Below are 26,182 nucleotides of genomic sequence, written 5' to 3' on the forward strand. Positions count from 1 at the left end.
TGAATAGTACCTTCAATAATCTTTCGTGTTCTCTTTCTGTGTTTCTAGATGAAGATTTCGAATTTAGCTTTGACACTTTCTTGACTTTTCGCTACGATTTTGAGAGATTTTTGAAAGATTTTGAGCCTGGTTTGAATTTTGAGCGTTGCGGTTTTGATCAAGGGAGAAAAATCATTTTTCATAATGATGTTTGCACTATTTAACAGTTGGGAGAGTGTCCAAGGTTCGAAAAATTGGACCGGTCATCAAACTGCTCTAGCTACTGGTTCACTGGTTTACTGGTCCAACCGGTCTAACTAGTGGTTCAACCGAAAAAACCTTTTTAAAATAAAATAATAAATAAACTATAAATAAACATCCTAAAATATAATTATAGTATAATATAAATATTAAAATAGTTTTCAAATTTAAAAAACTACATTAAATGTCATCAATTAAATTCATATAATCTTATTAATATACAAACTCAAGTTAAATAGTATAAAAAATTTCAAATATTAAATATCAACATAAAGATTTATCAATCATCAAAACCTCAAGATGTTCTTGTGAGTTTCTATTTTTTTGGAATAATTATTTAAATATATTATGTAATTATGATTGTGATTTCAACTATTGTGCTAAAGAAACCTTCAAGTAACAAGGATATGTTGATGGTGGTGGTGTCTTCTGAGTAGGGGTGTCAGGCGGGGAAGCCCGCCCCGCCCCGCCTATCCAGGCGGTCCCAAAATCCTAGCCCGCCCCGCCTAATGGCGGGCTGGCGGGCTAAGCCTGCCTAATTAATTGTTTTTTTTTATATTTATAAGGAGATATCTAATATCTTCTATTTAAATCAATATAAATACAAATATTAAATATAAATAGTCTTCAAAATAAATAAACATAATCCAATTATCCAAAATACAAAAACATAGTTATAACTTATAAATAGTCCCATAGACAAAATAAATATATAATCCAAAGTCCAAAAACATAATTATAAATAGTCTTCAAAGCAAATTAAACTTAATTTAATACACTTAATTTTCATCTTCATCTTCATATAAGTCAATAACATCATTGGAACCAACTCCTGAAAAATAGCCTTCTCCTTTTGCAATATCTTCCTGATCTTTATCTTCCTCTAGAAAAAAGTAATTAAATATATTAGCAAAATAGTACATAATAATGTACAAAATCACTCAAGTATGTATGTCATAAATATAATATACCAAAATCATCATATCCACGTATCCAATTTCTGGTGCAAATCACCGCTTCAACATTATCTGACAACAAACGACTTCTATACTTATTCAAAACATGAGAACCCATGCTAAATGCAGATTCTGAAGCCACGGTAGTAATGGAATGCTCAACAAATCTCGTGCCATTAGTGATAGTGTTGGAAAACGATGATGGTTGTCTTTCCACCATTGCAAAACATCAATGATTGCATCATTGCAAAATAATGTTGCCTCACTTAAATAAATATCCAGTTGGTTCTTTCCACTTTTCACTTCAACTTCTTGATTATGGGACATCAAATCCTTTGCATTACAAACAATATATGAATCAAAAAGCATGAAAAATAAAAAACACATATAATCAAGTAGATAAAAATACTTACAACAACAATTTTAATAAGCTGAGTTCCAATTGCAGAAGATGTTGCTTGAGAAAAATTACTTGAAAGTTGGGAAGAACACTCTACAGTTGTAGAGGAATTTTGGTCATAAACCTCAAAAAGCTTATATAACTTATTCTTCACAAGCTCCACTTTGTCTTTAGCACTAATAGGATCAATCTCATTATAGCAATGAACCAAAGTGTTGAGTTTAAATCTAGGATCAAGAACTGCCCAAAATGCAAGAACAACACTGTATTCTTCCCAATATTTCTTGAACTTAATCATCATTTTTTCTCCCATGTTCCTTATAAGCACTTCATCATTCTTCAAACTATTCATTAAAATAAGCTGGATTTGCCAAACTTGTAAAAAATACAAGTTGGATGTTGGGTAAGAAGTTTTGGACATCAACTTGGTAGTTTCGTAAAATGGTAACAATAAATCACATATCTTTTCAGTTCTTCTCCACTCATCTGATGAAGGACAATACTCCCTAAACCCAACTTCTTTTACTTTATACATTTCAAAAGATTTCTTATAAGGAATAGCACTTGCAAGCATTGCATAAAGTGAATTCCACCTAGTAGGAACATCTAAACATAATGCAGTCGTATACTCAAGTCCCTCAATATCTTCAAAACATTCTTTAAACTTAACCATTCGACTTTCAGATTTTCTCATAAACTTAATAGACTCTCTAATCTTATACACTGCATCACCACATATTTTCATTCCATCTTGGACAATAAGGTTTAAAATATGAGCAGAGCAACGAACATGAAAGAATTCACCACCACACAACAATGAACCATGCACATCCAAAGTACTTTTCAAGTGTTCAACACAAGTATCATTAGAAGAAGCATTATCCAAAGTAATGGAAAAAATCTTTTTATCAACTTTTCACTCAGTCAAAAGCGTAAAGATTTTAGAAGACAACTCAAATCCTGTGTGAGGAGGAGGCATATGACAAAAATTGAGAATTTTACTCTGTAATTTCCATTTCTCATCAACAAAATGTGCAGTCAAACATATAAACCCCTCATTGGTACTGGAAGTCCAAAGATCAGATGTTAAGCAAATTCTATTTGGAATGGAAACTAAAATTTTTTTAAGTTTCGCAGCTTCTCTCTTGTGAACTTTCACTATGTCAGCCTTAACCGTATTCCTAGAAGGAAGTTTCAAAGTTGGACTAATATATTTCACCCAATTTCTAAATCTCCTATCATCAACCATATTAAAAGGCTTATTCCCAGCAACTACATACCCAGCAAACATATCTCTAGCCACTCCTGAATCAATTTTAAGTGAACCCATTTTAAGTTGCAATTCTGCTATAGTCTGACCAATATCTTCATGCTTAATTTGAGTACAACTATCAAGATGTCGTTTTATAGTAGAAGTTCCATATCGCTTACCTCCAGCTTTAAACACTTTCTTGCATCCTTTACACTCAGCACGTTCTACTCCATCCTTATCTGGACCGAGCTTTTCGAAAAAATTCCAAACATCGGAGGTTGCTGGTCTTAGCCTTTTCGAACTAGGTTCATCAACCTCGACCAGAGCAGCCTCAGAACCAACTCCAGTAGTAACAAGGTTACTCACATTTTCAGAATTCATATTTTCTGAAATAAAAGTAAATGTAAATTGTTTATATGAACTAGGTTTTTCAACCATTAGCAAACCATACAAAAAACAGCAAACAATTTCTGAATCCGCATCAGATTCAAGTATTCAGCCAAATATCAACCATTATCAACCATAATCAAAACTCAACCATTATGAAACAACACAAAAAACAAGAAACAAATTCTGAATCTGCATCAGATTTAAGTATTCAGCCAAATATCAACCATTATCAACCATAATCAAAACTCAATCATTATGAAACAACATAAAAAACAAGAAACAAATTTTGAATCCGCATCAGATTCAAGTATTCAGCCAAATATCAACCATTATCAACCATAATCAAAACTCAACCATTATGAAACAACACAAAAAACAAGAAACAATTTCTGAATCCGCATTAGATTCAAGTATTTAACCAACAATCAACCATTATCAACCATATTCAAAACTCAACCATTATCAAACAACACAAAAAATAAGAAACAATTTCTGAATCTGCATCAGATTCAAGTATTTAACCAACAATCAACCATTATCAACCATATTAAAAACTCAACCATTATCAAATAACACAAAAAATAAGAAACAATTTCTGAATCTCAGATTTAACCAAATAGGCAAATATCAACTATTATCAACCATCATCAAAACTCAACCATAATCAGATTTAACCAAATATCAACCATAATCAAAATTCAACCAAATATCAACTCTAATTTACCTATATCAAACAGCACAAAACACAAGACCCAGAGCGTGGAGCAGCCGTGACCGAGAGCGAGACCAGCAGAGTCAGAGGACAAGTCATAAGACCCAGGAGCCCATGACCGAGACCAGCAGGCAACAGCGACGACGGCCAGAAGGAGCAGCAGCAGTGGCTATAACTCAGTAGGCCACGACAACCGAAGATCGACGGTGAGGAACTGACTCCGACTCAGCGACCGTCAGGGGTGAGGACGGAACTCTGAAGTTCGAGCTAAGGCCGATGGACGATAGAAGTGAGAGACTGAGAGTGACGGTGAGGAGCTGAGGATGACCGAGTGAGAGACTGAGAGTGACGGTGAGGAACTGAGAAACTGACGGTGAGGAACTGAGGAACTGAGGAACCGAGTGAGAGACTGAGAGTCGTTGAGGAGACTGGAGACGAGACGACTGAGTACTGACGAGGAACTGAGGAGTGAGACTGTGAGAGTGAGGCAGCTGCAAATCTGGAATTAGGGATTAGGGATTGGGAATTCAATTTAGGGTTTCAGCCGTTTCGCTGGGTGGGGAATGGGGATTGGGTCGGGTCAGGTCGGGTGGGTGGGTTCATGGGTAATGGGTTCAGCAAAAAAAAAGCTTTAGCCCGCCAGGGAAGCCCGCCCCGCCCCGCCAAAGCCCACAGTTTAAACGATTTGGGTTAGGCGGGCTTTTGTCTTTCGACGGTCTCAAATTTCCAGCCCAGCCCATCTTTTTTGGTGGGTTAATCGGGCCAGCCCAGCGGATTAAGGCCCGTTTGCCACCCCTACTTCTGAGGCATCAATGTCTCTTCATCCAGCCCCTCCAATTTCTTCAGCTAAAGCCATAACAAAAGGAATGGTACCAGAAAATGAGGTAGTTAATGGATAATCAAATGAGAAGCTTTTTGTTATTGCAAGTGAAGATGAATAGTCCAATGCACAAGTTTGAATGTAGCAACTTAACAGAACTTAACAGCAACTAAAGTTAAATACCAGCAACAAATAATCACTCTAAACCCTGAAATCAATAACTATTTCAACAAAAATTCAAAAGCATTCAAAACACTAAACCTTCACCCAGCAATTACAAACAAAGCCAGCAAAACCAGCACAACCAGCAACTACAAATCAAAGCCATTAGCAAATTTGAACAAAAAAATTAGGAGCCATTAGCAAAACCAGCAATTAGAAAACAAAGCCAGCAATTACAAAACACAATGAAAAACAGATATGAAATTAAAAATAGCCCCACAACACAATGAAAAATAACAAGTTAGGAACTATCAGCAACTAAAACCAGGAGCCACAACACAATGATTAACCATGTTCTTAACCTAAAGCAGGAGCCATCAGCAATTAAAAACAGGAGCCAAGACCCAAGAAGAGTAAGTTTTCAGCATTAACAAAATAGCAACACAGAGTAAATTTTCAGCAAAACAGAGTAAGTTTTCTTAACCTAAATTTGCCTACAGCATTCAACAATATTGCAAAACAGAATAAGTTTTCAGTAAAATAGAGTAGCATTCAGCAACAACCATTACAAAATAGCAGCATAACAACAACAGTGGCATAACAAAACAGCAGCATAACAACAAGAGCACCTTAACAAGTCACTAATCAAAAATTCCAAATTTAATTAGCAATCCTATTCTTGTTTCGTGCATTTAATTACTCATAAACAAAACTCAACTCCACCTGAATTGTTAATTTAACTTTGGTCTTATGGAATCATAAATAGGAATAAATTACATTGCTCTTCTAAAATTCAAGCAACAACACATGATTTCACATTTTAAAACCTTATTCACCAGCTTCTCTTCTAAATCATCTGGAATATGCGCAAATGCACTTTACAGTATCCAAATATTCAAATACAACAACTCAATAATCTCAAGTTCTCAACTCTCAAGGACAGCAACAGGTATACAACAAAAAAAATTAACAACGAAAGACAGAAGCAGAACCATAACAGAATCAAACAAAATCAGTCAATCACTATAAAACTAAAATTCAAAATAGAAATTAAAGACAATAGAACTGTAAATTATCAATCCTAAACCACAGACAACAATAATTGAAGAAGAAAAATGAAAAATCAATAAATCACAAATTCAAAATTATTAATTAAAAATATTCAACCATTATTCAACCTATTATTCAACCTAGGAATTCATAGATTAATTAACAATTATTCAACCAATAAGGCCATAACAAGTTCAGAGATTATTCAACAATTATTGTTAAAAAATAGTAAAATACCAAGAAGAACAGAGCTGGCGACGGAGGCATGAACAGAACTGGCGACGGAGGTAGGAACAGAGCTTGCGATGGAGGAAGAGAGCTACGCGACGGAGGCAGGAGGCAGGAGGCAGGAGGCGAGCTCGGCGACTGTGCTTCCACTGCTGAGAGTCTGAGACGTTAGCTAAGTGAGGGACCGACTGAGCTTCGAAGCTCCAACCGGCGACAGCGTCAGGAGCAGTCCGGCAGCTAAACGAAAGGGGGGGATTGAGCTCGCCGGTGTTGAGAGGAACGGCCAGTTCGAGGGCGATGGGAGGGACGAGAGAGGGAATGTGTGCTGCGCTGTTGGAAAGTTGGAGGAAGTTAGGGTTGGTAGGGTTGGGGTGTTTCACTAAATGCTAAACGGCTGTGTTTTGGCGTTTTTGGGCAAAATAAGAAAATCGGCTGGGTCCCGGTTCGGTCCGACCGACCGATTCTCAGCTGGTTCAACAGTTTAAAAATGGTTTTGATTTTGGCGGTTTTTAATGTTGAACCAAACCGTAAAGTCACCAGTTTGCGGTTAAACCGGTCGGACCGGCCGGTCCGATCCGATTTTCAGAACCTTGGTTTACACGCACTCTAATCTGAGATTAGTTTCTGTTAGGCTTGGCCAACTTAGTTGAACTTGGTTGCCAAAAAGATTTATGTGTAACAAAACTGTATTATAATATTTTTAAATTTTAAAAACTATTTTACTAAACACATTTATTGTTACTTATGCTTATTAAAAATTATTTTTAATTTAATTTATCAAATACATATATTATAAATTAAAAAAAAAACTAAATTTTAAAAATTTGCTTTTATAAACTATTTTTAAAAAATAAAAATTTTACCAAACTAAGTCATATATCTTTTGGAATAAATATAAATTGTCATTGTTATTTAGGGTTAGTTTTAACTTCGCTTCAAATAATTAGATTCCAAGAAATTAACCAAACCATCTGTTCCGAGGGTTACCTGAAACTGGAGGTCGATCTCGGACGAGATCTTCTGTACTGGTTGGTGCTAACGTGTCCGGCTGGTGGGAGACGGCCGGAGCTGTCGTGTCCGACTTGTTGGACTGGCTGCACTGCTGACCTTCGTCACCGGAGGGTGGGGGGTACCTGCAAGAGACTCCGATGCTTAAGTTAGCATGGGTATTAAACAGGTATTGAGTAGAATCAGAGTATGAGTTATACTTGGGTGCTCCAGTGTATTTATAATGGTGAGATGTGGCCTCCTGTTGATAAGATAAGTTAGTTATCTTATCTTATCTTTATCTTATCTTTAAGTGAGGTCATCTTATCTTCAAGGGAACCGCCTTTATCTTTCTGGGCTTTGGCTGCCTTTAGATTGGACCGTGTTCCTTCGTTTTGGGCCTGCTTTGGGCTCCTTTGGCGAGTTGGCCGAGCTCTTTGAGAAGAGGTCGGGCATTTGGCCGAGCTCTTTGAGAAGAGGTCGGATAGTCTGACCTGAAGAGGTCGGTCGGCTTGTCGCTAAACATCCCGGGTCGGGCAGCTTGACCCAGGGTATGAACAGTGCCCCTGCTTGAGTTCGATCTTTCCATGAGATCATGCTTTTCAGAGCTTCGATCTCTTTGGAAGTCGTGCTCAAGCATCTGTCTGGCTTGTTTCTTCATTGCTTTGCAATCTTTGTAGATTTTCTAGAGGTTTGGTACTTCACAGTCCAACCTCTTTTGAGTGGTAGCGTGGGTTTTCTACCCTTGCCTTCTGGATCACGCCTTGCTTTAAGTTTGTGTTGACAACCATCTGCTTTGGCGAAGTTGTCCTTGCGGCTTGATATCCGGACTTTTAGTGATTTGTCCAATGACTTTTTTTTTTAGTGTTCTTTATGTAGAACCTTTTTTAGTCTCGGATGACGTTCGTAGCCCTGTTTGAGATTGTGCCTTCTTTGAGTGGAGTTGTATCCCTTTTGGCTGAGCACATTTGAGCTTTAGGTTGTTTTTGAACCTTTATGGCTTTGTTCTTTTTTGAGATCATACTTGCACCTCTTCTTTAGTTGACGTCGACCTGTATGACTTTGCCCCTGCTTGAGTTCGGACTTTTCCGTGAGACCGTGCTTTCAGAGTTTCGATCTTTTCGGGGAAGTCGTGCTCAAGCATCCTGACTTTGGTCGATCTTTGAATGGTTTCTCCTTGTGCGAGTCTGATATTGCCCCTTTTACTTTGTTGAGGGGACTTTTCAGCCTTCTTCCGACTTGTTTGTCTTTGCTGTTCGGGCTTTTTAGTCATAATCCAACAACTTTTTAGGTAGTGTTCCGATGGGGAACCTCTTTATAGTTTGTTTTGAATGACTTTTTAGCTCCGTCTTTTATTTGTGCTTTTGCCTTTTAAGAAGTGTCTTTTTCCAAGACTTCGTTTAGCAAAGCATTTCTGGCCTTCCTCTGGCCGTTGCGAGATGTCTTTGTCCTTTTTTGTGGATCTTTGTAAAGTGTCGGTACTTTATTGTCCGACCTCTTTTGATCACTTCTGGTTTCGTCCACTTTCTGTTTGGTCGAGGTGGTCCTTGGGGCTAACTTGTCCGACGACTTTTTAGTGTTCTCGTAGAATACTATTTAGTCAGTCTGAACAATTTTGATAGCCTTGTCGTGGAGACGTGGCTTTTTGGGCGGAGCTATGTCCGTTTTAGCGCACGTTTTTCGTTGGTCCGACTTCTTCTTGTCGGTCCAAGCTGTAGCTTTCATTGGTCCGACTTCTTCTTGTCGGTCCAAGCTGTAGCTTTCGTTGGTCCGACTTCTTCTTGTAAGTCCATTCTAAGTTATTTCTAGTAATCCTCTCTTTTGGACCTTTGTCGGGTCTCTTTCAGGGATTACTTTTTATAACTTTTTGTAGTTTTGTCATGTCGGATCCTGTCGAGTTACTTGGTAATCCTCTTTCTTGGACCTTGTTCAGGTCTCTTTCAGGGATCACCTTTTGTAACTTTATTGTAGGAGTCCGACCTCATCATGTCGGGCTCTTCTAAGTTATTTTTGTAATTCTCTTTTTTTTTTGGACCTTTGTCAGGTCTCTTTCAGGGATTACTTTTATAACTTTGTTTTTGTAGGAAAACGACTTCGTTAGGTCGATCTCTTTCTAAGTTATTTTTGTAATCCTCTTTCTTGGACCTTTGTCAGATCTCTTTCAGGGATTACTTTGATAACTTTTTAGTGGTAGGAGTCCGACTTGGTTATGCCGGTCTCCTTTAAGTTATTTTTTGTAGTCCTCTTTCTTGGATCTTTGTCAGATCTCTTTCAGGGACTACTTGTATAACTTTTTGTTTTGGGCTGACTTTGTTATGTCAGGCCCTTCTAAGTTAAAGTAATCCTCTTTAATAGGGTTGGCCGACTTGGTTCGACTTCTTAACGTTCAACCAGTCCTTAAGTTATTATTTTAGCGATCCGTAAGACCTCGTCAGGTTCTTTTTTAGATCACTTTCGATAACTTCTTACATTATTCTGTGTTCATCTTTGCCGATTTGTAGAAAGTGGTTGTCATCTCTAGATCGTCCTTTGGGTGAATCGCGTTTTCACCTTTATCGGACGGTTGTCTTTATCGTGATCGTGTAGTGAAATTGTTTTTCACTTTCTGCCGATCTGTTGCTTTATAATCGGGCGATGAACTCTGCTTTCACTTTTTTGCCGACCTTGTCGAAATCGGGTGATGAATTCTGGTTTCATCTTTGCCGACTTTTATCATGATCGGGCGGTGAATTTGGTTTTCACCCCGCCGACCTTGTCGTGATCCGGCAGTGAAATTTGCGTTTCAGATTAATGCGTCTTGGTATAGCAGTGAATTTTGTTTTCACTTTGTCGAAATCAAATGATGAATTTGGTTTTCATCGTGGTCGGGCGGTGAAGTTGGTTTTCACCTTGCCGACTTGTCGCTTTGTAATCGGACGATGATTTTGGTTTTCATCTTGCCGACTTTGTCGTGATCGGGCGGTGATTTTGGTGTTTCACCTTGCCGACCTGCCGTAGTCGGGCGTCTTGGTAGGAAACTTTTTAGGGAATCTGTAATCTTTTAAACAATAATATAAAGATAAGAGTGCGTACATGTTAGTACTTACCTTTCTAGGTCGGGCAATCTTTTTGGATCTCGGCCTGGTGCCCTTTTTAGATTGCAGGCATGCCATGACCTTGGTAGCTCTTGCCCTTCGAGTTCGGACAGTCTGTAGCAACCTTTCCCCAGTTCTTCTAAACAACTTGGTATGGTCCTTTCCAGTTGGCTGCTAGCTTTCTTTCTCCAGGTCGAGTTGTTCCGATATCATTTCGGATTAGGATGAGGTTGTTGTTGGCAAAGCTTCGCTGCACTACCTTCTGATTGTATCTTGAGGCCATTCGACGTTTTAACGCCTCTTCCTTGATCGGAGCTCTCTCTCGGACTCTTGGAAGTAGGTCGAGTTCTTTCCTTTGGATTTGGGAGTTGACCTCTTCATTGTAGAAGATCATTCTGGGGGATCCTTCTTTGATCTCTACTGGGATCATTGCCTCCATTCCGTAAATCAATTGGAAGGGTGATTCCCCCGTGGTGAAGTGTGAAGTTGTCCGATATGTCCATAGGACTTGTGGGAGCTCTTCAGCCCAAGCTCCCTTTACGTCCTGTAGTTTCCATTTTAACCTAGCTAGTATGACTTTGTTGGCAGCTTCTGCTTGTCCATTGGCTTGTGGGTGTTCTACGGATGTGAATTGGTGCTTGTAATAATGTTTCTGTACAAGAATTTCTGACTTCTTTGAGCAGTGGCACTAGCTAGGGGTTCTGCCTCAATCCATTTTATGAACACCCCTACAATGAGGAACTTGATTTGTCCCAATCCTTGGGGAAATAGTCCGAGGAGGTCGAGTCCCCTCTTTGCGAACGGCCAAGGTGATGTTACACTGATGAGCTCCTCTGGTGGGGCAATGTGGAAGTTGGCATGCTTTTTGATGTAAAGCTTTGACTTTGTATTTGGGTTTTTGCTCCGTTGTTGCCTCCAAAGGGTGCCCCTGGACCTTCGTGTGAGTCCTGGGATTTCCCTTTTACTGTTGTATCTGACACCTGATATTTTGCTGTAATTGTTTGAGTTGTTGCCCGAGTTGTTTGGTAGTAACCCCATAGTTGACCTATGTCTTTGAGATGTATACTAAGATCCCGGACGGCATGTCTAATTGGCTGGATTCCATAGTTTTTTAATGCGTGTTACTGTGGCTGACCCTGAGTACATCCCTGAGATTGACTTGTTGTGGTCTTGTGATGTAGCCTGGATGAGGATTCTGTTATTGCCCCCTAGTTTGGTGTTGGCTAGTTTTGAAAATGCATCAGCTCGGGCGTTTTGCTCCCGAGGTATGTGTCGGACCTCATATCCCCGAATTGTCTAAGCTGTTGGTGCTGGCTGGTTTTGAAAGTGCATTAGCTCGGGCATTCTGCTCCTGAGGTATGTGTCGGACTTCATGTTCCCGAGTTGTCCGAGTTATTGGTACTGGCTGGTTTTGAAAATGCATCAGCTCGGGCATTCTATGTTTCTATGTGTCGGACTTCATTTTTCCCGATTTGTCCGAGCTATTTTCTGTTTTTGTCCAGGGTCCCCCGAATTGTCCAAGATGTTTTCTGGTTTTGTCCAGGGTCCCCCGAATTATCCGAGCTGTCCTCTGTAGGATTCTTCCACCTAAGTTTGTTTTCTGTAGGATGTCTTTTATGGGCTGGTTGGTCCGAACTCTGATAGTGTGAGCTTGAAAGTATGGGTGGAGTCATCGAGAGGTGAGTATGAGGGTGTAGGCAAACTTTTTCTATCTGTTGATGGTTTAGTTCGGTCCCTTGTAGAGCTTTACTGATGAAGTAGACGGGTTGTTGCCCACTTTCATCTTCTCTGACTAGTGCTGAGGCTATTGTCTGACTTCCCACTACGAGGTGTAATGAGTTCTTCACTTTCCCGTGGTCTGGAAAGAATGGGTGATTGCCCCAAGAATTTTGAAATCTCGGAAGGCTTGTTCGTACTCCGTTGTCCTTTTCAACTCGTCCGACCTCTTTGGTGTGAGGTGGACGTTCAGCTCGTTCGACCTCTTTGGCGTGAGGTAGATGTTTAACTCGTCCAACCTCTTTGGTGTAAGGTAGACTTTCAACTCGTCCGATATCTTCGGTTTGAGGTGGACCTTCAACTTGTCCGACCTCTTTGGTGTGAGGTGGACCCTAAACTCGCTCGATATCTTTGGTGTGAGGTGGACCTTAAACTCGTGTCCGACCTCTTTAGTGTGAGGTGGACCATAACTCGCCCGACCTCTTCGGTGTGAGGTGGACCTTCAACTCGCCCGACCTCTTCGGTGTGAGGTGGACCTTCAACGCGTCCGACCTCTTTTGTTTTTGATTGGGCGAGTTGATGGGATCTTCTCAATGTTGCATATTTCTCGGTAAATATCCACAACAGACACTCGAAGGGGGTGTAATTGTGGTATTTTCTAGGCTTCTCTCCATGTTGATCTTTTTTTTCCTTGGACTCTTTATCCTTATCCCGAGAGGAGTAGGAATGTTCGGTTTTTGAGATCTCTCCTAGTCGAGAGTTTTCCTCCATGTTAATGTACTTCTCTGCCCGTTCCTGTACCTCGTTCCGAGATGATTGGGTACTTCTTGGATATTGAGTGGCTAAAAGGTCCTTCTCGTAGACCATTGATGAGACCCCTGATAGCTGCTTCTGTTGGCAGACTTTGTATGTCCAGACATGTTTTGTTGAATCTTTCCATGTAGTTGCGAAGGCTCTCTCGATCTCCTTGCTTGATCCCTAATAGGCTTGATGCGTGTTTGGCTTTGTCCTTCTGGATGGAGAATAACGGATTGCATCTGAGGCCTCCGTGAGATACATCCTGCTTCTGAAATTGCTAAGATGATAGCTTGGATCTGATGTGCCATCGTACGGAGTCACGTTGGGAGCTTTGAAGTCATTTGGGACCTTTAGCTTTCATGATCTCTTTGGTGAATGGGTCTTGATCTTTGTGGGGGCTATCTTCGTGACTGGATCGAGCCGTCTCGGTTTTGAGATCAACTTCGAGTTTTAAGAGCTTATCTTTTAACTCTCGGCGTCGCCTAGTTTCCCTTCGGAGGTCCTTCTTGACTTCCCGTTGATGCTCGTCTTCTTTTTCAAGTTGTTGGAGGCGGTTTTGTTGAGCTTGTAGTGCTTCCATGATTTCTGTGTTTGCAGGTTACATATCTCCCCCGTTTTGGGGTGTGCTTTTGGGGATGGCGTCCGCGTTTTTATGCGGCGTTCTATCCTCTAGATCTGAATCGTGGTCGTTGTCATGGTTGTCCGCCATGGTGGTGGGATGACTTCCAGGTTCCCCGGCAACGGCGCCAATGTTCCGAGGGTTACCTGAAACTGGAGGTCGATCTCGGACGAGATCTTCTGTACTGGTTGGTGCTAACGTGTCCGACTGGTGGGAGACGGCCGGAGCTGTCGTGTCCGACTTGTTGGACTGGCTGCACTGCTGATCCTTCGTCACCGGAGGGTGGGGGGTACCTGCAAGAGACTCCGATGCTTAAGTTAGCATGGGTATTAAACAGGTATTGAGTAGAATCAGAGTATGAGTTATACTTGGGTGCTCTAGTGTATTTATAATGGTGAGATGTGGCCTCCTGTGGATAAGATAAGTTAGTTATCTAATCTTATCTTTATCTTATCTTTAAGTGAGGTCATCTTATCTTCAAGGAAACCGTCTTTATCTTTCTGGGCTTTGGCTGCCTTTAGATTGGGCCGTGTTCCTTCGTTTTGGGCCTGTTTTGGGCTCCTTTGGCGAGTTGGCCGAGCTCTTTGAGAAAAGGTCGGGCATTTGGCCGAGCTCTTTGAGAAGAGGTCGGATAGTCTGACCTGAAGAGGTCGGTCGGCTTGTCGCTAAACATCCCGGGTCGGACAGCTTGACCCAGGGTATGAACACCATCTATTGCAAGTTTTTTGCTTATATTAATTATTTTTAATTTTTTTACTAATATTATAACCTTATAGATAATAGTAATAATAACATAACTAATAATACATATCTAAATATTTTTATAAATCAAATTCAACCAAATTTAACAATAAAACTTAGAATATAATAATCATAATTAATTTTTATTATACTAAATCAATTTAATTAAATTTGATTAATTAAAAATAATATTAAACATACTTTTCTTAAATAATAAATTAAAATAATACAATCTATATGATAATTATTAGTTGAAATAAAATATAAAAAAATATTTACTTATTTATTTCCTTATTTTTCGGATACACAGATATGCGAATAGCTACACAAAATTCGCAATTCGATTCGATTAGTGTGCAAATCTGATCTGATCTAATCCAATAATCTTGCAGATCAAATTTATATCCGCAATTTTTAAATCAAATTCGAATAAATACGGCGAATATACAGATTGGATCGGATCTATGAACACTCCTAAATATATGTTTTGCTATTTGTAAGCGCCCATCCACAATTTGCAAATCCCTAATCGGTGACACATCAACCGGTCACCATCAAGTCACCGTTTATAGGAAAAAACTAAAAACAATAAAATATTTGTGATTGTATGGATGACCACCAACGCTTTATCCAATTAAAGGTGCTTGGATAATACAAATCTTTAATGTAGACAGTACCATCATTTCCAAAGCTTGAAAAAGCTAATATTGTACAAATTTAAATAGGAGACATAGTCATAAGTAATATACACACACAGCAATAAAATTTTCTCTCTCACTTTATATTACTAATACAATTCTCTCTCTTACTTTATTTTACAAGTATTTTTGAATACTCTCCTCTCTCACTCTTTATATATATTATTAGTAAATATATTAATCATCTTTATTATATTGAGATAGTAATTGTGGTACTAGAGTCTTCTATTTATACTTTTTATTTTATATTTATTTTACAACACGTTATCAACACGAGACTCTGATCAAATTTTAAGAAGACTCAGGCAACAAATTTTTATTATGTCGAAGCTCTCTCACCTTGAATTTAATGCTCTTGATATATCTGGAAACAATTATTTATCATGAATATTAGATGCTGAAATTCATCTTGATTCAATGGATCTTGAAGATACCATTAAGGCTGAAAATAATGCATCCCAAAAGGATAAAGGCAAGGCCATGATTTTCCTTCGTCGTCGTTTTGACGAATGATTGAAAATAAATATCTCACATTAAAAGATCCTGCACATCTGTGGAAAGACCTTAAAGAAAGGTATAATCATCAAAAGACGGTGATACTTTCTCAAGCCCGATATGTTAGAGAAAACTTTCTCAACCTTCCATACCTTGAATGTGCTCCTGCAGCAGCAGTATCGAGAAAGAGAATTTAAAAAATATTCTGAGCTAATTTCTTGCCTTCTTGTTGCTGAGCGCAACAATCAGTTACTCTTAAAAAATCATGAAGCGCGCCCAGCTGGCACCGCCCCATTTTCTAAAACAAATGCGACAAATCATAACCCTAGAAGAGATAAATGGCAAGATTTTGGTAATAAAAAAAATTATGGAAGGAAGAAGAATTATATTCACAAGAAAGGATCCCACCAGAAGTAGGATAAAGAAAGAAACAATGGGCAAAGTAAACCAATTGAGGATAAATGCTTCCGTTGTGGTGGAAATGGCCATTGGTCACGTACCCATCGTACCCCAAGACACCTAGTTGATCTTTATCAAGCATCCTTGAAAAAGGATGACAAAGGAAAGGAAACAAATTTTGTTTCAAATTATGAAAATTCCACCACTCATTATGATGTATCTAATTTCTTTGAGGATTCTGAAGGAAATATTGGCTATTTGATCAATGATGGAATAGCCTAATATGTGTGTTTGTTAAGTATTCATGTGAATAATTTTACTGTGCATGTACTGTTACTCATTTTATTATTATTATTATTATTTGTCTTTGAAGAGAATGACAAGGACATATAATAAAGATGTATGCCTTGTAGATAGTGCAAGTTTGCACACCATTCTCAAAAGTGATATATATTTTATCCATCTTGTGCCAAAAGAAGAATATGTTAATACTATTATTGACTCAAGCAATGTGATAGAAAACTCCGGAAGAGCTATGATTGTATTTTCTAGAGGAACAAAATTCATAATAAATAATGCACTATTATCAACCAAGTCTTTGAGGAACTTGTTGAGTTTCAAAGATATTCGCCGAAATAGATATCATATTGAAACAATGAATGAAGGAAATCATGAGTATTTATGTATCACAACTCATGATTTAAATAAAAAGGTTATATTAGAAAAGTTACCATCACTTTCATTTGGATTGTATTATACTAAGATTAGTGCAATTGAATCACATGCCATTGTAAACCAGAAGTTTACTAGCTCAAATGAATTCATAACTTGGCATGATAGATTGGGTCATCCGGGAACAACCATGATGAGGAGAATTATTGAAAACTCCCATGGACATTCACTAAATAACTAGAAGATTCTTAAAACTAGTGAATTTTGTTGTGCTGCATGTTTTTAGGGAAAGTTAATTTTAAGGCCATCACCAATAAAGATTGGATTTGAGTCCCCTGAATTCCTAGAAAAGATTCAAGGTGATATATGTGGACCTATTCATCCAGCATGTGGATCTTTTAGATATTTTATGGTCCTAATAGACCCATCTTCGATATGGTCACATGTGTGCTTATTATCTTCTCGCAACATGGCGTTTGCGAGATTACTGGCTCAAATTATTCGATTAAAAGCACAATTTTCACAAAATCCAATCAAAGCAATTCGTCTTGATAATGCTGGTGAATTTACTTCCCAAGCTTTTGATGCTTATTGTATGGCTAATGGAATAAGTGTTGAACATCCAGTCGCTTATGTTCACACACAAAATGGGTTAGCAGAATCACTTATTAAACGCCTCCAGTTAATAGCTAGACCCTTACTTATGAGAACAAATCTCCCAACCTCGGTTTGGGGCATGCTATTTTACATGCCGTAGCACTTACTCGTTTGAAGCCAACAAGTTACCATCACTTCTCTCCTATACAATTAGCTTTTGGCTAGTAGCCAAATATTTCCCATTTAAGAATATTTGGGTGTGCGATATATGTTCTCATTACACCACCTAATCGCACCAAAATGGGACCCCAAAGAAAATTGGGGATATATGTTGGATATGATTCTCACTCTATAGTGAGGTATCTTAAAATACAAAATAGAGATGTATTTAAATTCCGGTTTGCAGATTGTCATTTTGATGAATCAAAATTTCCAACATTAAGGAGAGAGAATAAGCTTCCTAAAAAGGAACTTAATTAGAATGCATAATCCTTGATGCATTTAGATCCTCGATCAGGGCAATGTGAACTAAAAGTTCAAAAGATTATACATTTGCAAAGAATAGCAAATGAATTGCCTGATGCATTTTCCGATACAAAGAGGATAATCAAATCTTATATACCAGCAAAAAATACCCCCAATTCGAATTGATGTCCCAGTCGGACAAATAGCCACTGAAGCAAATTTACGCCAGAAGCGTGACAAGCCTGTCGGTTCCAAAGACAAAAATCCTCGAAAGAGAAAAGAGGTAAATACTATTCCTGTTGGAAAAGACATAGCAAAGACACCTGCAGTTGTCCAAAATTCTGATATAATTTTAACGCTAGAAGACGTTCAGGTACCTGAAAATTGTGAAAATGACGAGATCTCGATAAATTATGTCTTTACATGAGAGAAATGGGACCGAAATAAGACAATTGTTAATGAAATATTTGCATATAATGTGACATTAAATATCATGCATGAAAGTAAGAATCTTGAGCCAAGATCATTCGAAGAATGTCGACAAAGGAATGATTGGCAAAAATGGAAAGAAGCCATGAAAGCTAAGATAGACTCACTTGCAAAACGTGAAGTTTTTGGACCTATAGTCCGTACACCAGAAGATGTAAAACCTGTTGGATACCGATGGATATTTGTGAGAAAACGAAATGAGAAAAATGAAGTTGTACGCTACAAAGCTCGACTTGTAGCACAAGGTTTTTTACCGAGACCCAGTATAGATTATGAAGAAACGTATTCCCCTGTAGTGAATGCGATAATATTGCATTATTTGGTCAGTTTATCTGCATATCATAAACTGCATATGCATTTAATAGATGTGGTAATAGCCTATTTATACGGCTCATTAGATTGGGATATTTATACGAAAGTCCCTGAAGGACTAAAGATATCTAAAGCATCCAATAAATATTTGCAAGGGTTATACTCAGTCAAATTGCAAAGATCTTTATATGGTTTAAAGCAATTTGGACGAATGTGGTATAATCGTCTTACTGAATATCTGGCCAAAAATGAATTCAAGAATGATGATATCTGTCCAGAAATCTGCATCTGAATTCATTATAATTGCTGTGTACGTTGATGATTTAAATATCATTGGAACTCCTGAAGAGATTCCAACAATTATAAAACTCTAAAGAAGAGTTTGAGATGAAAGATCTTAGAAAGACTAAATTTTGTCACGGCCTACAGATTGAGCATATAAAAAATGGGATCTTTATTCATCAAACAACATACATAGAAAAGATCTTAAAAAGATTTTATATAGATAAGTCACATCCCTTGAGTACCCCCAATGATCCTAAGATATTTAGATGTGGAAAAGGATCAATTCCGTCCTAAAGAAGAGAATGAAGATATCCTTGGTCCTGAAGTACTATATCTTAGAGTCATTGGAGCGCTAATGTATCTTACTAATAATACACGACCCGATATATCATTTGCTATAAATTTACTAACAAGATATAGTTCTTCTCCAACCAGAAGACTTTAGAGTGGAATCAAACAAATATTTCGATATCTTCATAGAACGGTTTATATGGGATTATTTTATCCCTATGGATCCAAGTCACAATTAGTTGGCTATGCAGATGCTGCATACTTGTCTGATCCACATAAAGGGAGATCTCAAAAAGGATACCTATTCACATATGGTGGTACAGCTATATCATGGAGATCCACGAAACAGACAATTGCAGCAACATCCTCTAATCATTTTGAAATACTAGAGATACATGAAGCAAGTCGCGAGTATTTTTGACTCAAGAGTTTGATCCAATATATTTTGTCATCATGTGGACTGATTGATCATAAGATAGCTCCAACTATCCTGTTTGAAGATAATACAGCATGCATTGCTCAACTTAAAGGCGATAGAACAAAGCATATTTCTCCTAAATTCTTCTTCACTCATGATCTTCAAAATCAGGAGACAATTGATTTCCAACGAATCCGCTTAAGTGACAATCTGACAGATTTATTCACAAAGTCACTCCCAAAATCCTCTTTTGAAAGATTGGTACATAAGATTGGGATGCACCAATTTCGAAACATTAAATGATGTCAATAAGAGGAGGAAACTGTACTCTTTTTTCCTTGTCAGGTTTTTTTTTCCCATTGAATTTTTCTTGACAAGGTTTTTAATGAGACAGTTCCATCACAAAGAATATTGTACTATTTTTCCTTCATTAAAGTTTTTCTCATTGGATTTTCTTTAGTAAGATTTTAATGAGGCATATTCATAATGGTCATCCAAGAGGGAGTGTTACAGTATGGATGACCACCAACGTTTTATCCAATTAAAGGTGCTTGGATAATACAAATCTTTAATGTAGACAGTACCATCCTTTCCAAAACTTAAAAAAGCTAATATTGTACAAATATAAATAGGAGACATAGTCAGAAGTAATATACACACAGCAATAAAATATTCTCTCTCTTACTTTATTTTACAAGTATTTTTGAATACTCTCCTCTCGCACTCTTTATATATAATATTAGTAAATATATTAATCTTTATTATATTAAGATAGTAATTGTAGTACTAGAATCTTCTACTTATATTTTTTTATTTTATATTTATTTTACAAAAATATTTATATATTTCCAAGTAATTTTGTTCTATTTTGAAGAGCTTTTTATGCAGCCTGCATATGAAGGCTAAAATTTTTATAAATGGATAATTTTAACATGAAATACAAAAATATTTAATTATTTTAATATTTTACACTGTTATAACGGTATTTAATAAAAAAATTTTAATTATAAAAGGACTGGTGGTTTGTAATAAAAAATATTATTTTAATTATTAAAACACAAAACATCACCGTGTTTTGTAAAAAAAATATTATTTTAATTATAAAAACACAAATCGTCATTGATGTTTTGTAAATGCCCATACGCAGTGTATACTGTATAACACATTTTGTTCATCGCTGGGGATTTCACACCTAATAATCGAATATTAAAAAGAAAAAGGTTCGCTTATGAATGTGTAAACTTTGTAGAACTTCCATAAGATCAATTCATATCAATAGCAAAAGCACCTTGATAAGATGAGCCAAATCTCTTCTTTGGGCCAGAGAGTATAGTTGTTTCATTTGCTCCAAGAATTCATCGCCCACGCTTATTCAAAATTCACAACATTGATTGGTGGAATAGCACTTTGGCACTAGAGTATACATATTTAGCATCATCTGCACAAGAAAGACCCCAACATAAACAAAATGATACCAGGGGAAAAGGAGATTGCAATGGCACTATCACGGTTAGAATGCACCCAAGACCCAACAATAAAGATTGTCATTAAAAGAAACCTTGAACTCTTTGAAAAACGACCCCTTGAACTTTTCTAGATGTGGATATGACAACTTTTCCATAAATAAAAAATTCAAAAAAAAAATTAAAACACACAATTGGTACACCAAACACTCGTAATACTCAAATAAAAATATGATTGCAATGTTCCATATTGAAGTTCGGAGGACGATTTACAGATAACTGACAATTCTAGGAGGAATAGGCACTTAGTTTAGCTAACATGCACATTTAGGAAAGTTTTTGGTTGGTTTGCACATTCTTAAAAGTTAAAAGCTAAAATGCACATTATAAAGTTTTGGCTGTATTTTTCGTACAATTTCCATCCCAAATAATTCAATTCCATAAACAGATTGTTAACTCTCCAAGTTTTAAACATGCAACAAATGAAGCAATTCGACATGTGCATGAATATGGCTGTATCCACATACACAAGTAAAACCTTACCAGCAATGGTAGCTAAGCTGAAAGCAGAAGGGACATTGGCCTCAGCCTCAACAGCAGCTTTAGCCACAGCAATGCCAACTGACACGCTTTGTATAATATCTAACCCTGCAGAGATTGATGTGAGAGTTCCGCCAACTAAACAATCACCAGCTCCAGTAAGCCTCACAACTGATGCAGGAACTGAGGGCAAATGCAATGCAAAGAGACGAGAACTTCTACCATGTTCTGAAAAAGAATAAGAACTAGGTGGAAACCTTTGCATAACAGTCCTATACAATTCTCCACCAAAACCATGCCGACGAGTTTTCTCTACAGGGATTTTAATGCAGTTTGGCCCTCCCTTACTGCATAAAAATACCCCATTTGAACCCAGGGTCACTAGAACCACTTTGATGCCCTTTTCTAACAAAACACATATTGCTGGTTTCAGAATTTGAAACGACGATGCTGGTGACTGGTTATTTTCCTTATGATATTCTTTGAGCGGATGGGACTCATCGCTCCCAGATAAAGCATTTGCCATTGCAATAAGTTCAACTTCATTTGGAGAAGCAAATGTCACCTAAACAAGGTACAGCGACATGTTACATATAGCAACTTGATCACAATGGATGAACTTTATAAGCAAGAGAACAATAGCCATTGTGGTTGACAAATTTAGATATGTTGGCACACACAAATTAATAAATCTAAAGAATTTTCCACTCATGCTAGCACGAGTTTAAATTAACATGTAATGATGACACCGGTACAGAAATCATGAAAACAAAGACGCACAAGGAGAGTTGCTGACACCAAAACAACTGTTTATAACTATTGTCTATTACAGGATGTTGCAACTCCCAATTTCTCAGACACATTTGACCAAATCATTAAATAGTTCTGAGGAAGAATATCACATTTGTATAAAGTATAGCACTCACATACTCGGCAACAGAACTTATTCTTCGGGATTTAGTAACAGATACTGGCTCAAACCAGACAGGACACTCTGCATCGGCCGCCACTGAGGAGTATTTATGCAAAGGGAAGAAATAAAATTCAAGTTAGTTCATAATCCAGCAAACAAAGACACGGCAGGAGTGTAAAAACGCAACATACATTTACAAGAAGCTTCTAGAGAAGGAGGACTCAGATTTGCATCAACCATTAATACCGGAGCAGAAAGTAAAGTGCTCTTGAAGTGTAAAATCCAGTCAGGTGTAAGATATTTTTCCTGCAACAATGTTATTGAACGTTATATATTTTTCCCATGCTTCTCTCAAAACCAACAACTGTCATTATGGAACTACAGAGATTCTAAGGTACATCTTTTAGCTTGCTTTGGTTTGGAGTATCTTAAGACATGAATGATCTACTTACAATTGCTTGCACACTAGCAACACCAGCTGCCACCTCACCATTAACATCAAATATATTGCACACAACTGGAGTGTCAATAACTTTATCCTTCAAAATACCTACCTCAAATTCATTCATGTACAATTAAATTGTTATTTTACTTAGTCATAACGTATCTATGTGATGAAAGGGAAATAATAAAAAGAGCTCACCCTCTATAGATAGGCCAGTTGATTTCCACTTCTCCAATAGCAGATTTCCTACAAATTAAAAATTATACAGAAATGAGGCAGAATCATGCAAGTTTCTTCCCAAAATTTATTTTCCAATTCCACCCTACATACTATCCTTCTACTAAAATCGCAATTCAATTCAAAACCCCTGGGTTAGATTGGCATGCATTCCTAACAAACAAATTGCATAACTTTTCAGAAAACAATATTATATATTATTAGGTAAAGTATATTTTTTGTCCCTAAAGTTTGGTAAAAGTTTTAAAAATAACTTTAAGTTTTGTTTTGTTTCAGTTTTGTCTCAAAAGTTTTCGATTTGCATCAAATATACCCCCTAGCGGCTGAAAAAATTTAGAACCAATTCAACAACAACTACATAAAAACAACCTTCAACACAAGCAAATCAAATATAATTGTGATGAATTATTGTTGAATTGGTCTTAAATATTTTGAAAATTTAGCTGTCAAGGGTCTATTTGATGCAAATCGAAAATTTTTGGGACAAAATTAAAACAAAATAAAACTTACGAATATTTTTGAAATTTTTGCCAAACTTCAGGGACAAAAAATATACTTTAATTCAAAGTTTGAAAAAGAAAAAAAGAAAAAGAAACAGAGTTTTGTGGTGTGATCCGTTAGACAAAACATGCATCTAAATTCAGGAAAATAAATTAGAAGAATGTTTCAAGTTGCGCCACAAACTAACAAATTCAAAACTAGGCCAGATGAAGTTTCTCTACAGCAGGTGCTCATTGCTGGATAATCCAAGGGATAAAAAAACGTAGCGATGAAAAAGGAATGTGTGGTAAAATCTATTTACCAGCCATGTCAAACCCGAGAGCACTAATCATGTATGGCTTTGCTCCTAGCTTTGACATGCACTCTGCTACATTCCTTGCTACACCTCCTTGAACATAATAGACCTAACATGAAGAAGAATAAGAATTCTCCCTTTAAAGCAATTATCATTTATTCTTTTTGCATCATTAACCAGTTCCGGCTGGCATCACCCTCATCTAGTCATTTAGCATTAGGATGCAATTTTCCATCATCATTATCATCATCACTCGTTAAAAACACCATTTTGTAGCGAGTAAACGAATCGATGGCAATTTAAAACATGTATTTTATACATTTTCAATTTTATATTTATAGGTTATACCTTAGCAACTAATAAGCACATGTAATTTACAGGAACCCCGATAAGAGAACAATATAGAGAACGAGATAGAAAATGTAACCTTGCCAGGAGTTGTGGTTCCTGGTTTAGCAGCGATTGAAGGTGTGGCATGAATGTCCAACACCATGCCCCCAATTATTACTACTTCTGCATCTTCATGCTCCAATTTCACACCTTTTACCACAAGCTTACAACACAAACAACAAAAAACTACCATAAAACTTGTACTAAACTCAACAACACAGACGATGAGGGACAAATAAACAATAATATGAAGAAGAAGAAAAGAATAATATGAAGACTCACAGGATGATGATGCTGCATATTCCTCATACGAAATGCTAAATTGCTAATGATATATATATGAATCTTTAGAGAAAGAAGTAGGGTTTTGTTTGAGAGGGTTCAGCTGAGATTTCAGAGGGTCGCTTGGGGGTTGAGGGACTTGAGAGTGAGAGTGAGAGTGAGAGGGAGAGACAAGAACAGGAAGTTAAATGAAATTCTTTTTCCCATCGTGCCCTCTCCATTTTTGTGATATTCCAATTTTACCCCTCCCAGAAACTAACCATTCTCATGCTGGTGGCTTGTCGGCAGCCAGAGAGAAACTTTAAGTGTCACACTGACACCATTTCGCCGCCGCAAGGATCTTCGCACGATCGGCGGCATCGAACACAATCACTTGAACATCGATCCTCTCCTCCTCTTTCTCTCGAACGGTCCAGAATCGTGGTTCTCCTCTCCGAATCTGCCACCATGATTTCGAGCTCGCCGGTAGAGGTAGCAACTCGTGGCTCAGAAGGAGAGAAAAATGTTAAAATGGTGAGGAGTGGAGAGCAGGGACTGATGGAAGAGGAGAGGGCTGAAGGAGGATGTGGTGGGAAGGTGTGTAGATGGGTGGCGGAGGGAGATGATGGGAGAGGAGGTAAATGGTTGTCGGGGTGGGAAGCGAAAGACGACTGCTGCTAGTGGCACGGGGAGGAAGAAAGGAAGCTGGGTTTTGGATTTTTTTTTTTAATATAAAAAAACAATTTTAATATTTTTAATGTTTTTATTATTAAAAAAACTACTATTTTTATTCGCAAATATTCATATGTTTGACAAAAAATATTAAAAAAATTAATATTATACCATAAAAGATTGGATTCGCCAAATAAAAAATTTTAAATTTTAAATTTTTATTAATTTTTTAAAAAATTACTCAAAATTATTAAAATATCCTCATTTTTTATCGTCATTTGAGTACCTCGCACACTATTCTCTTTTAGTTTTTAGTAAGTGGGAATAGATTTTTTTTTTGGGTTATGCTACGGTGAGGAAAGTTATTTTATTCCTGGTGTGTAGAAGTGATGTGACTATTACTGGAGAGTTACGCGTGTAAGCAGTGTTTAGAAAGAGGGAGACAGCTCCTGCAATACTATCGTGCAATACTTAATAATGCTAAATGCTTTAGCGTAAAGGAAATGATTAAGTTTATGGGCCTTTTTGGTATTTAATTTAAAATTATTTTAAAAGAATATGGATTGGATTGATAGTGGATATTTTTTATCCATCAAATAAATAAAGATAGAATGAATTTTTTTTCATGAAATCTGTGTAGATATAATAATAATAATAATAATAATAATAATAATAATAATAATACCAGTACATTTAATTAAAATATGTTAATCTTGAACTTAGTTTTTTCGAAAAATTATAATTTATTAGCTTTTTTTAAATAAAAGAATAATATTATTATAATAAGAATAAAATGTAACTATAATTTAAAAATTTTAAAAATAGTAATTCAAATAAATAATTTATAAATAAAATTTTTAAATTAGTTCAACAACATTAAAAATTAAATATCTAATATATTAAGAAAATACATTTAAAAATTTAAAAAGTATCAACTTAAGTAAATAACTTTAAATTTAAAGAATAACAATTTAAACAAATAATTTAAAATTAAAAAATAACAACTTAAATAAATAATAATTTATAATTTAAAAAAATAAACTACAAATAACTTGAAATTTAACATATATTATTTTACTCTTATGTAGATGGCCAACTTGAATAAAGTTTAACTTGGATAAAGTTGCAATGATATCAATTTTATGTTTTAAATTTTATTTATTAGTATGTTAAATAGTATATAATGATATAATTAGCTG

The 26,182-nt window shown here is 36.8% G+C and overlaps 2 protein-coding genes across 6 annotated transcripts; both read right to left on the bottom strand.

The window, feature by feature from the left end:
• Positions 1-872: 872 nt before the first annotated feature.
• Positions 873-25,010, bottom strand: LOC130973644 (pseudouridine kinase). 5 transcript variants are annotated; one of them, XR_009084219.1, is made up of 12 exons: positions 24,333-25,010; positions 24,088-24,213; positions 23,667-23,769; positions 22,826-22,873; positions 22,635-22,732; positions 22,374-22,488; positions 22,196-22,278; positions 21,273-21,834; positions 20,555-20,704; positions 1,610-3,234; positions 1,212-1,529; positions 873-1,123 (listed from the first exon to the last, which is right to left on the bottom strand). XR_009084219.1 is itself a non-coding variant. In XM_057898264.1 (9 exons), the coding sequence occupies exons 1-9, from the start codon at positions 24,357-24,359 to the stop codon at positions 20,646-20,648; spliced, it is 1,221 nt and encodes a 406-aa protein (XP_057754247.1). In that variant the 5' UTR covers positions 24,360-25,010; the 3' UTR covers positions 20,238-20,645. The 5 variants fall into 5 exon arrangements, 1 of the variants encoding a protein (XP_057754247.1); XR_009084220.1 differs by lacking the exons at positions 873-1,123; positions 1,212-1,529; positions 1,610-3,234 and adding an exon at positions 16,416-17,848; XR_009084222.1 differs by lacking the exons at positions 873-1,123; positions 1,212-1,529; positions 1,610-3,234 and adding an exon at positions 18,103-18,121.
• On the bottom strand, positions 1,020-3,229 carry LOC130974925 (zinc finger BED domain-containing protein RICESLEEPER 2-like). Its single transcript, XM_057899763.1, has 4 exons — positions 2,599-3,229; positions 1,669-2,508; positions 1,212-1,268; positions 1,020-1,123 (listed from the first exon to the last, which is right to left on the bottom strand). The coding sequence occupies exons 1-4, from the start codon at positions 3,227-3,229 to the stop codon at positions 1,020-1,022; spliced, it is 1,632 nt and encodes a 543-aa protein (XP_057755746.1).
• Positions 25,011-26,182: the final 1,172 nt, after the last annotated feature.

The sequence above is a fragment of the Arachis stenosperma genome, chromosome 4 (genome assembly GCF_014773155.1).
Source record: "Arachis stenosperma cultivar V10309 chromosome 4, arast.V10309.gnm1.PFL2, whole genome shotgun sequence".
Classification (NCBI taxonomy): domain Eukaryota; kingdom Viridiplantae; phylum Streptophyta; class Magnoliopsida; order Fabales; family Fabaceae; genus Arachis; species Arachis stenosperma.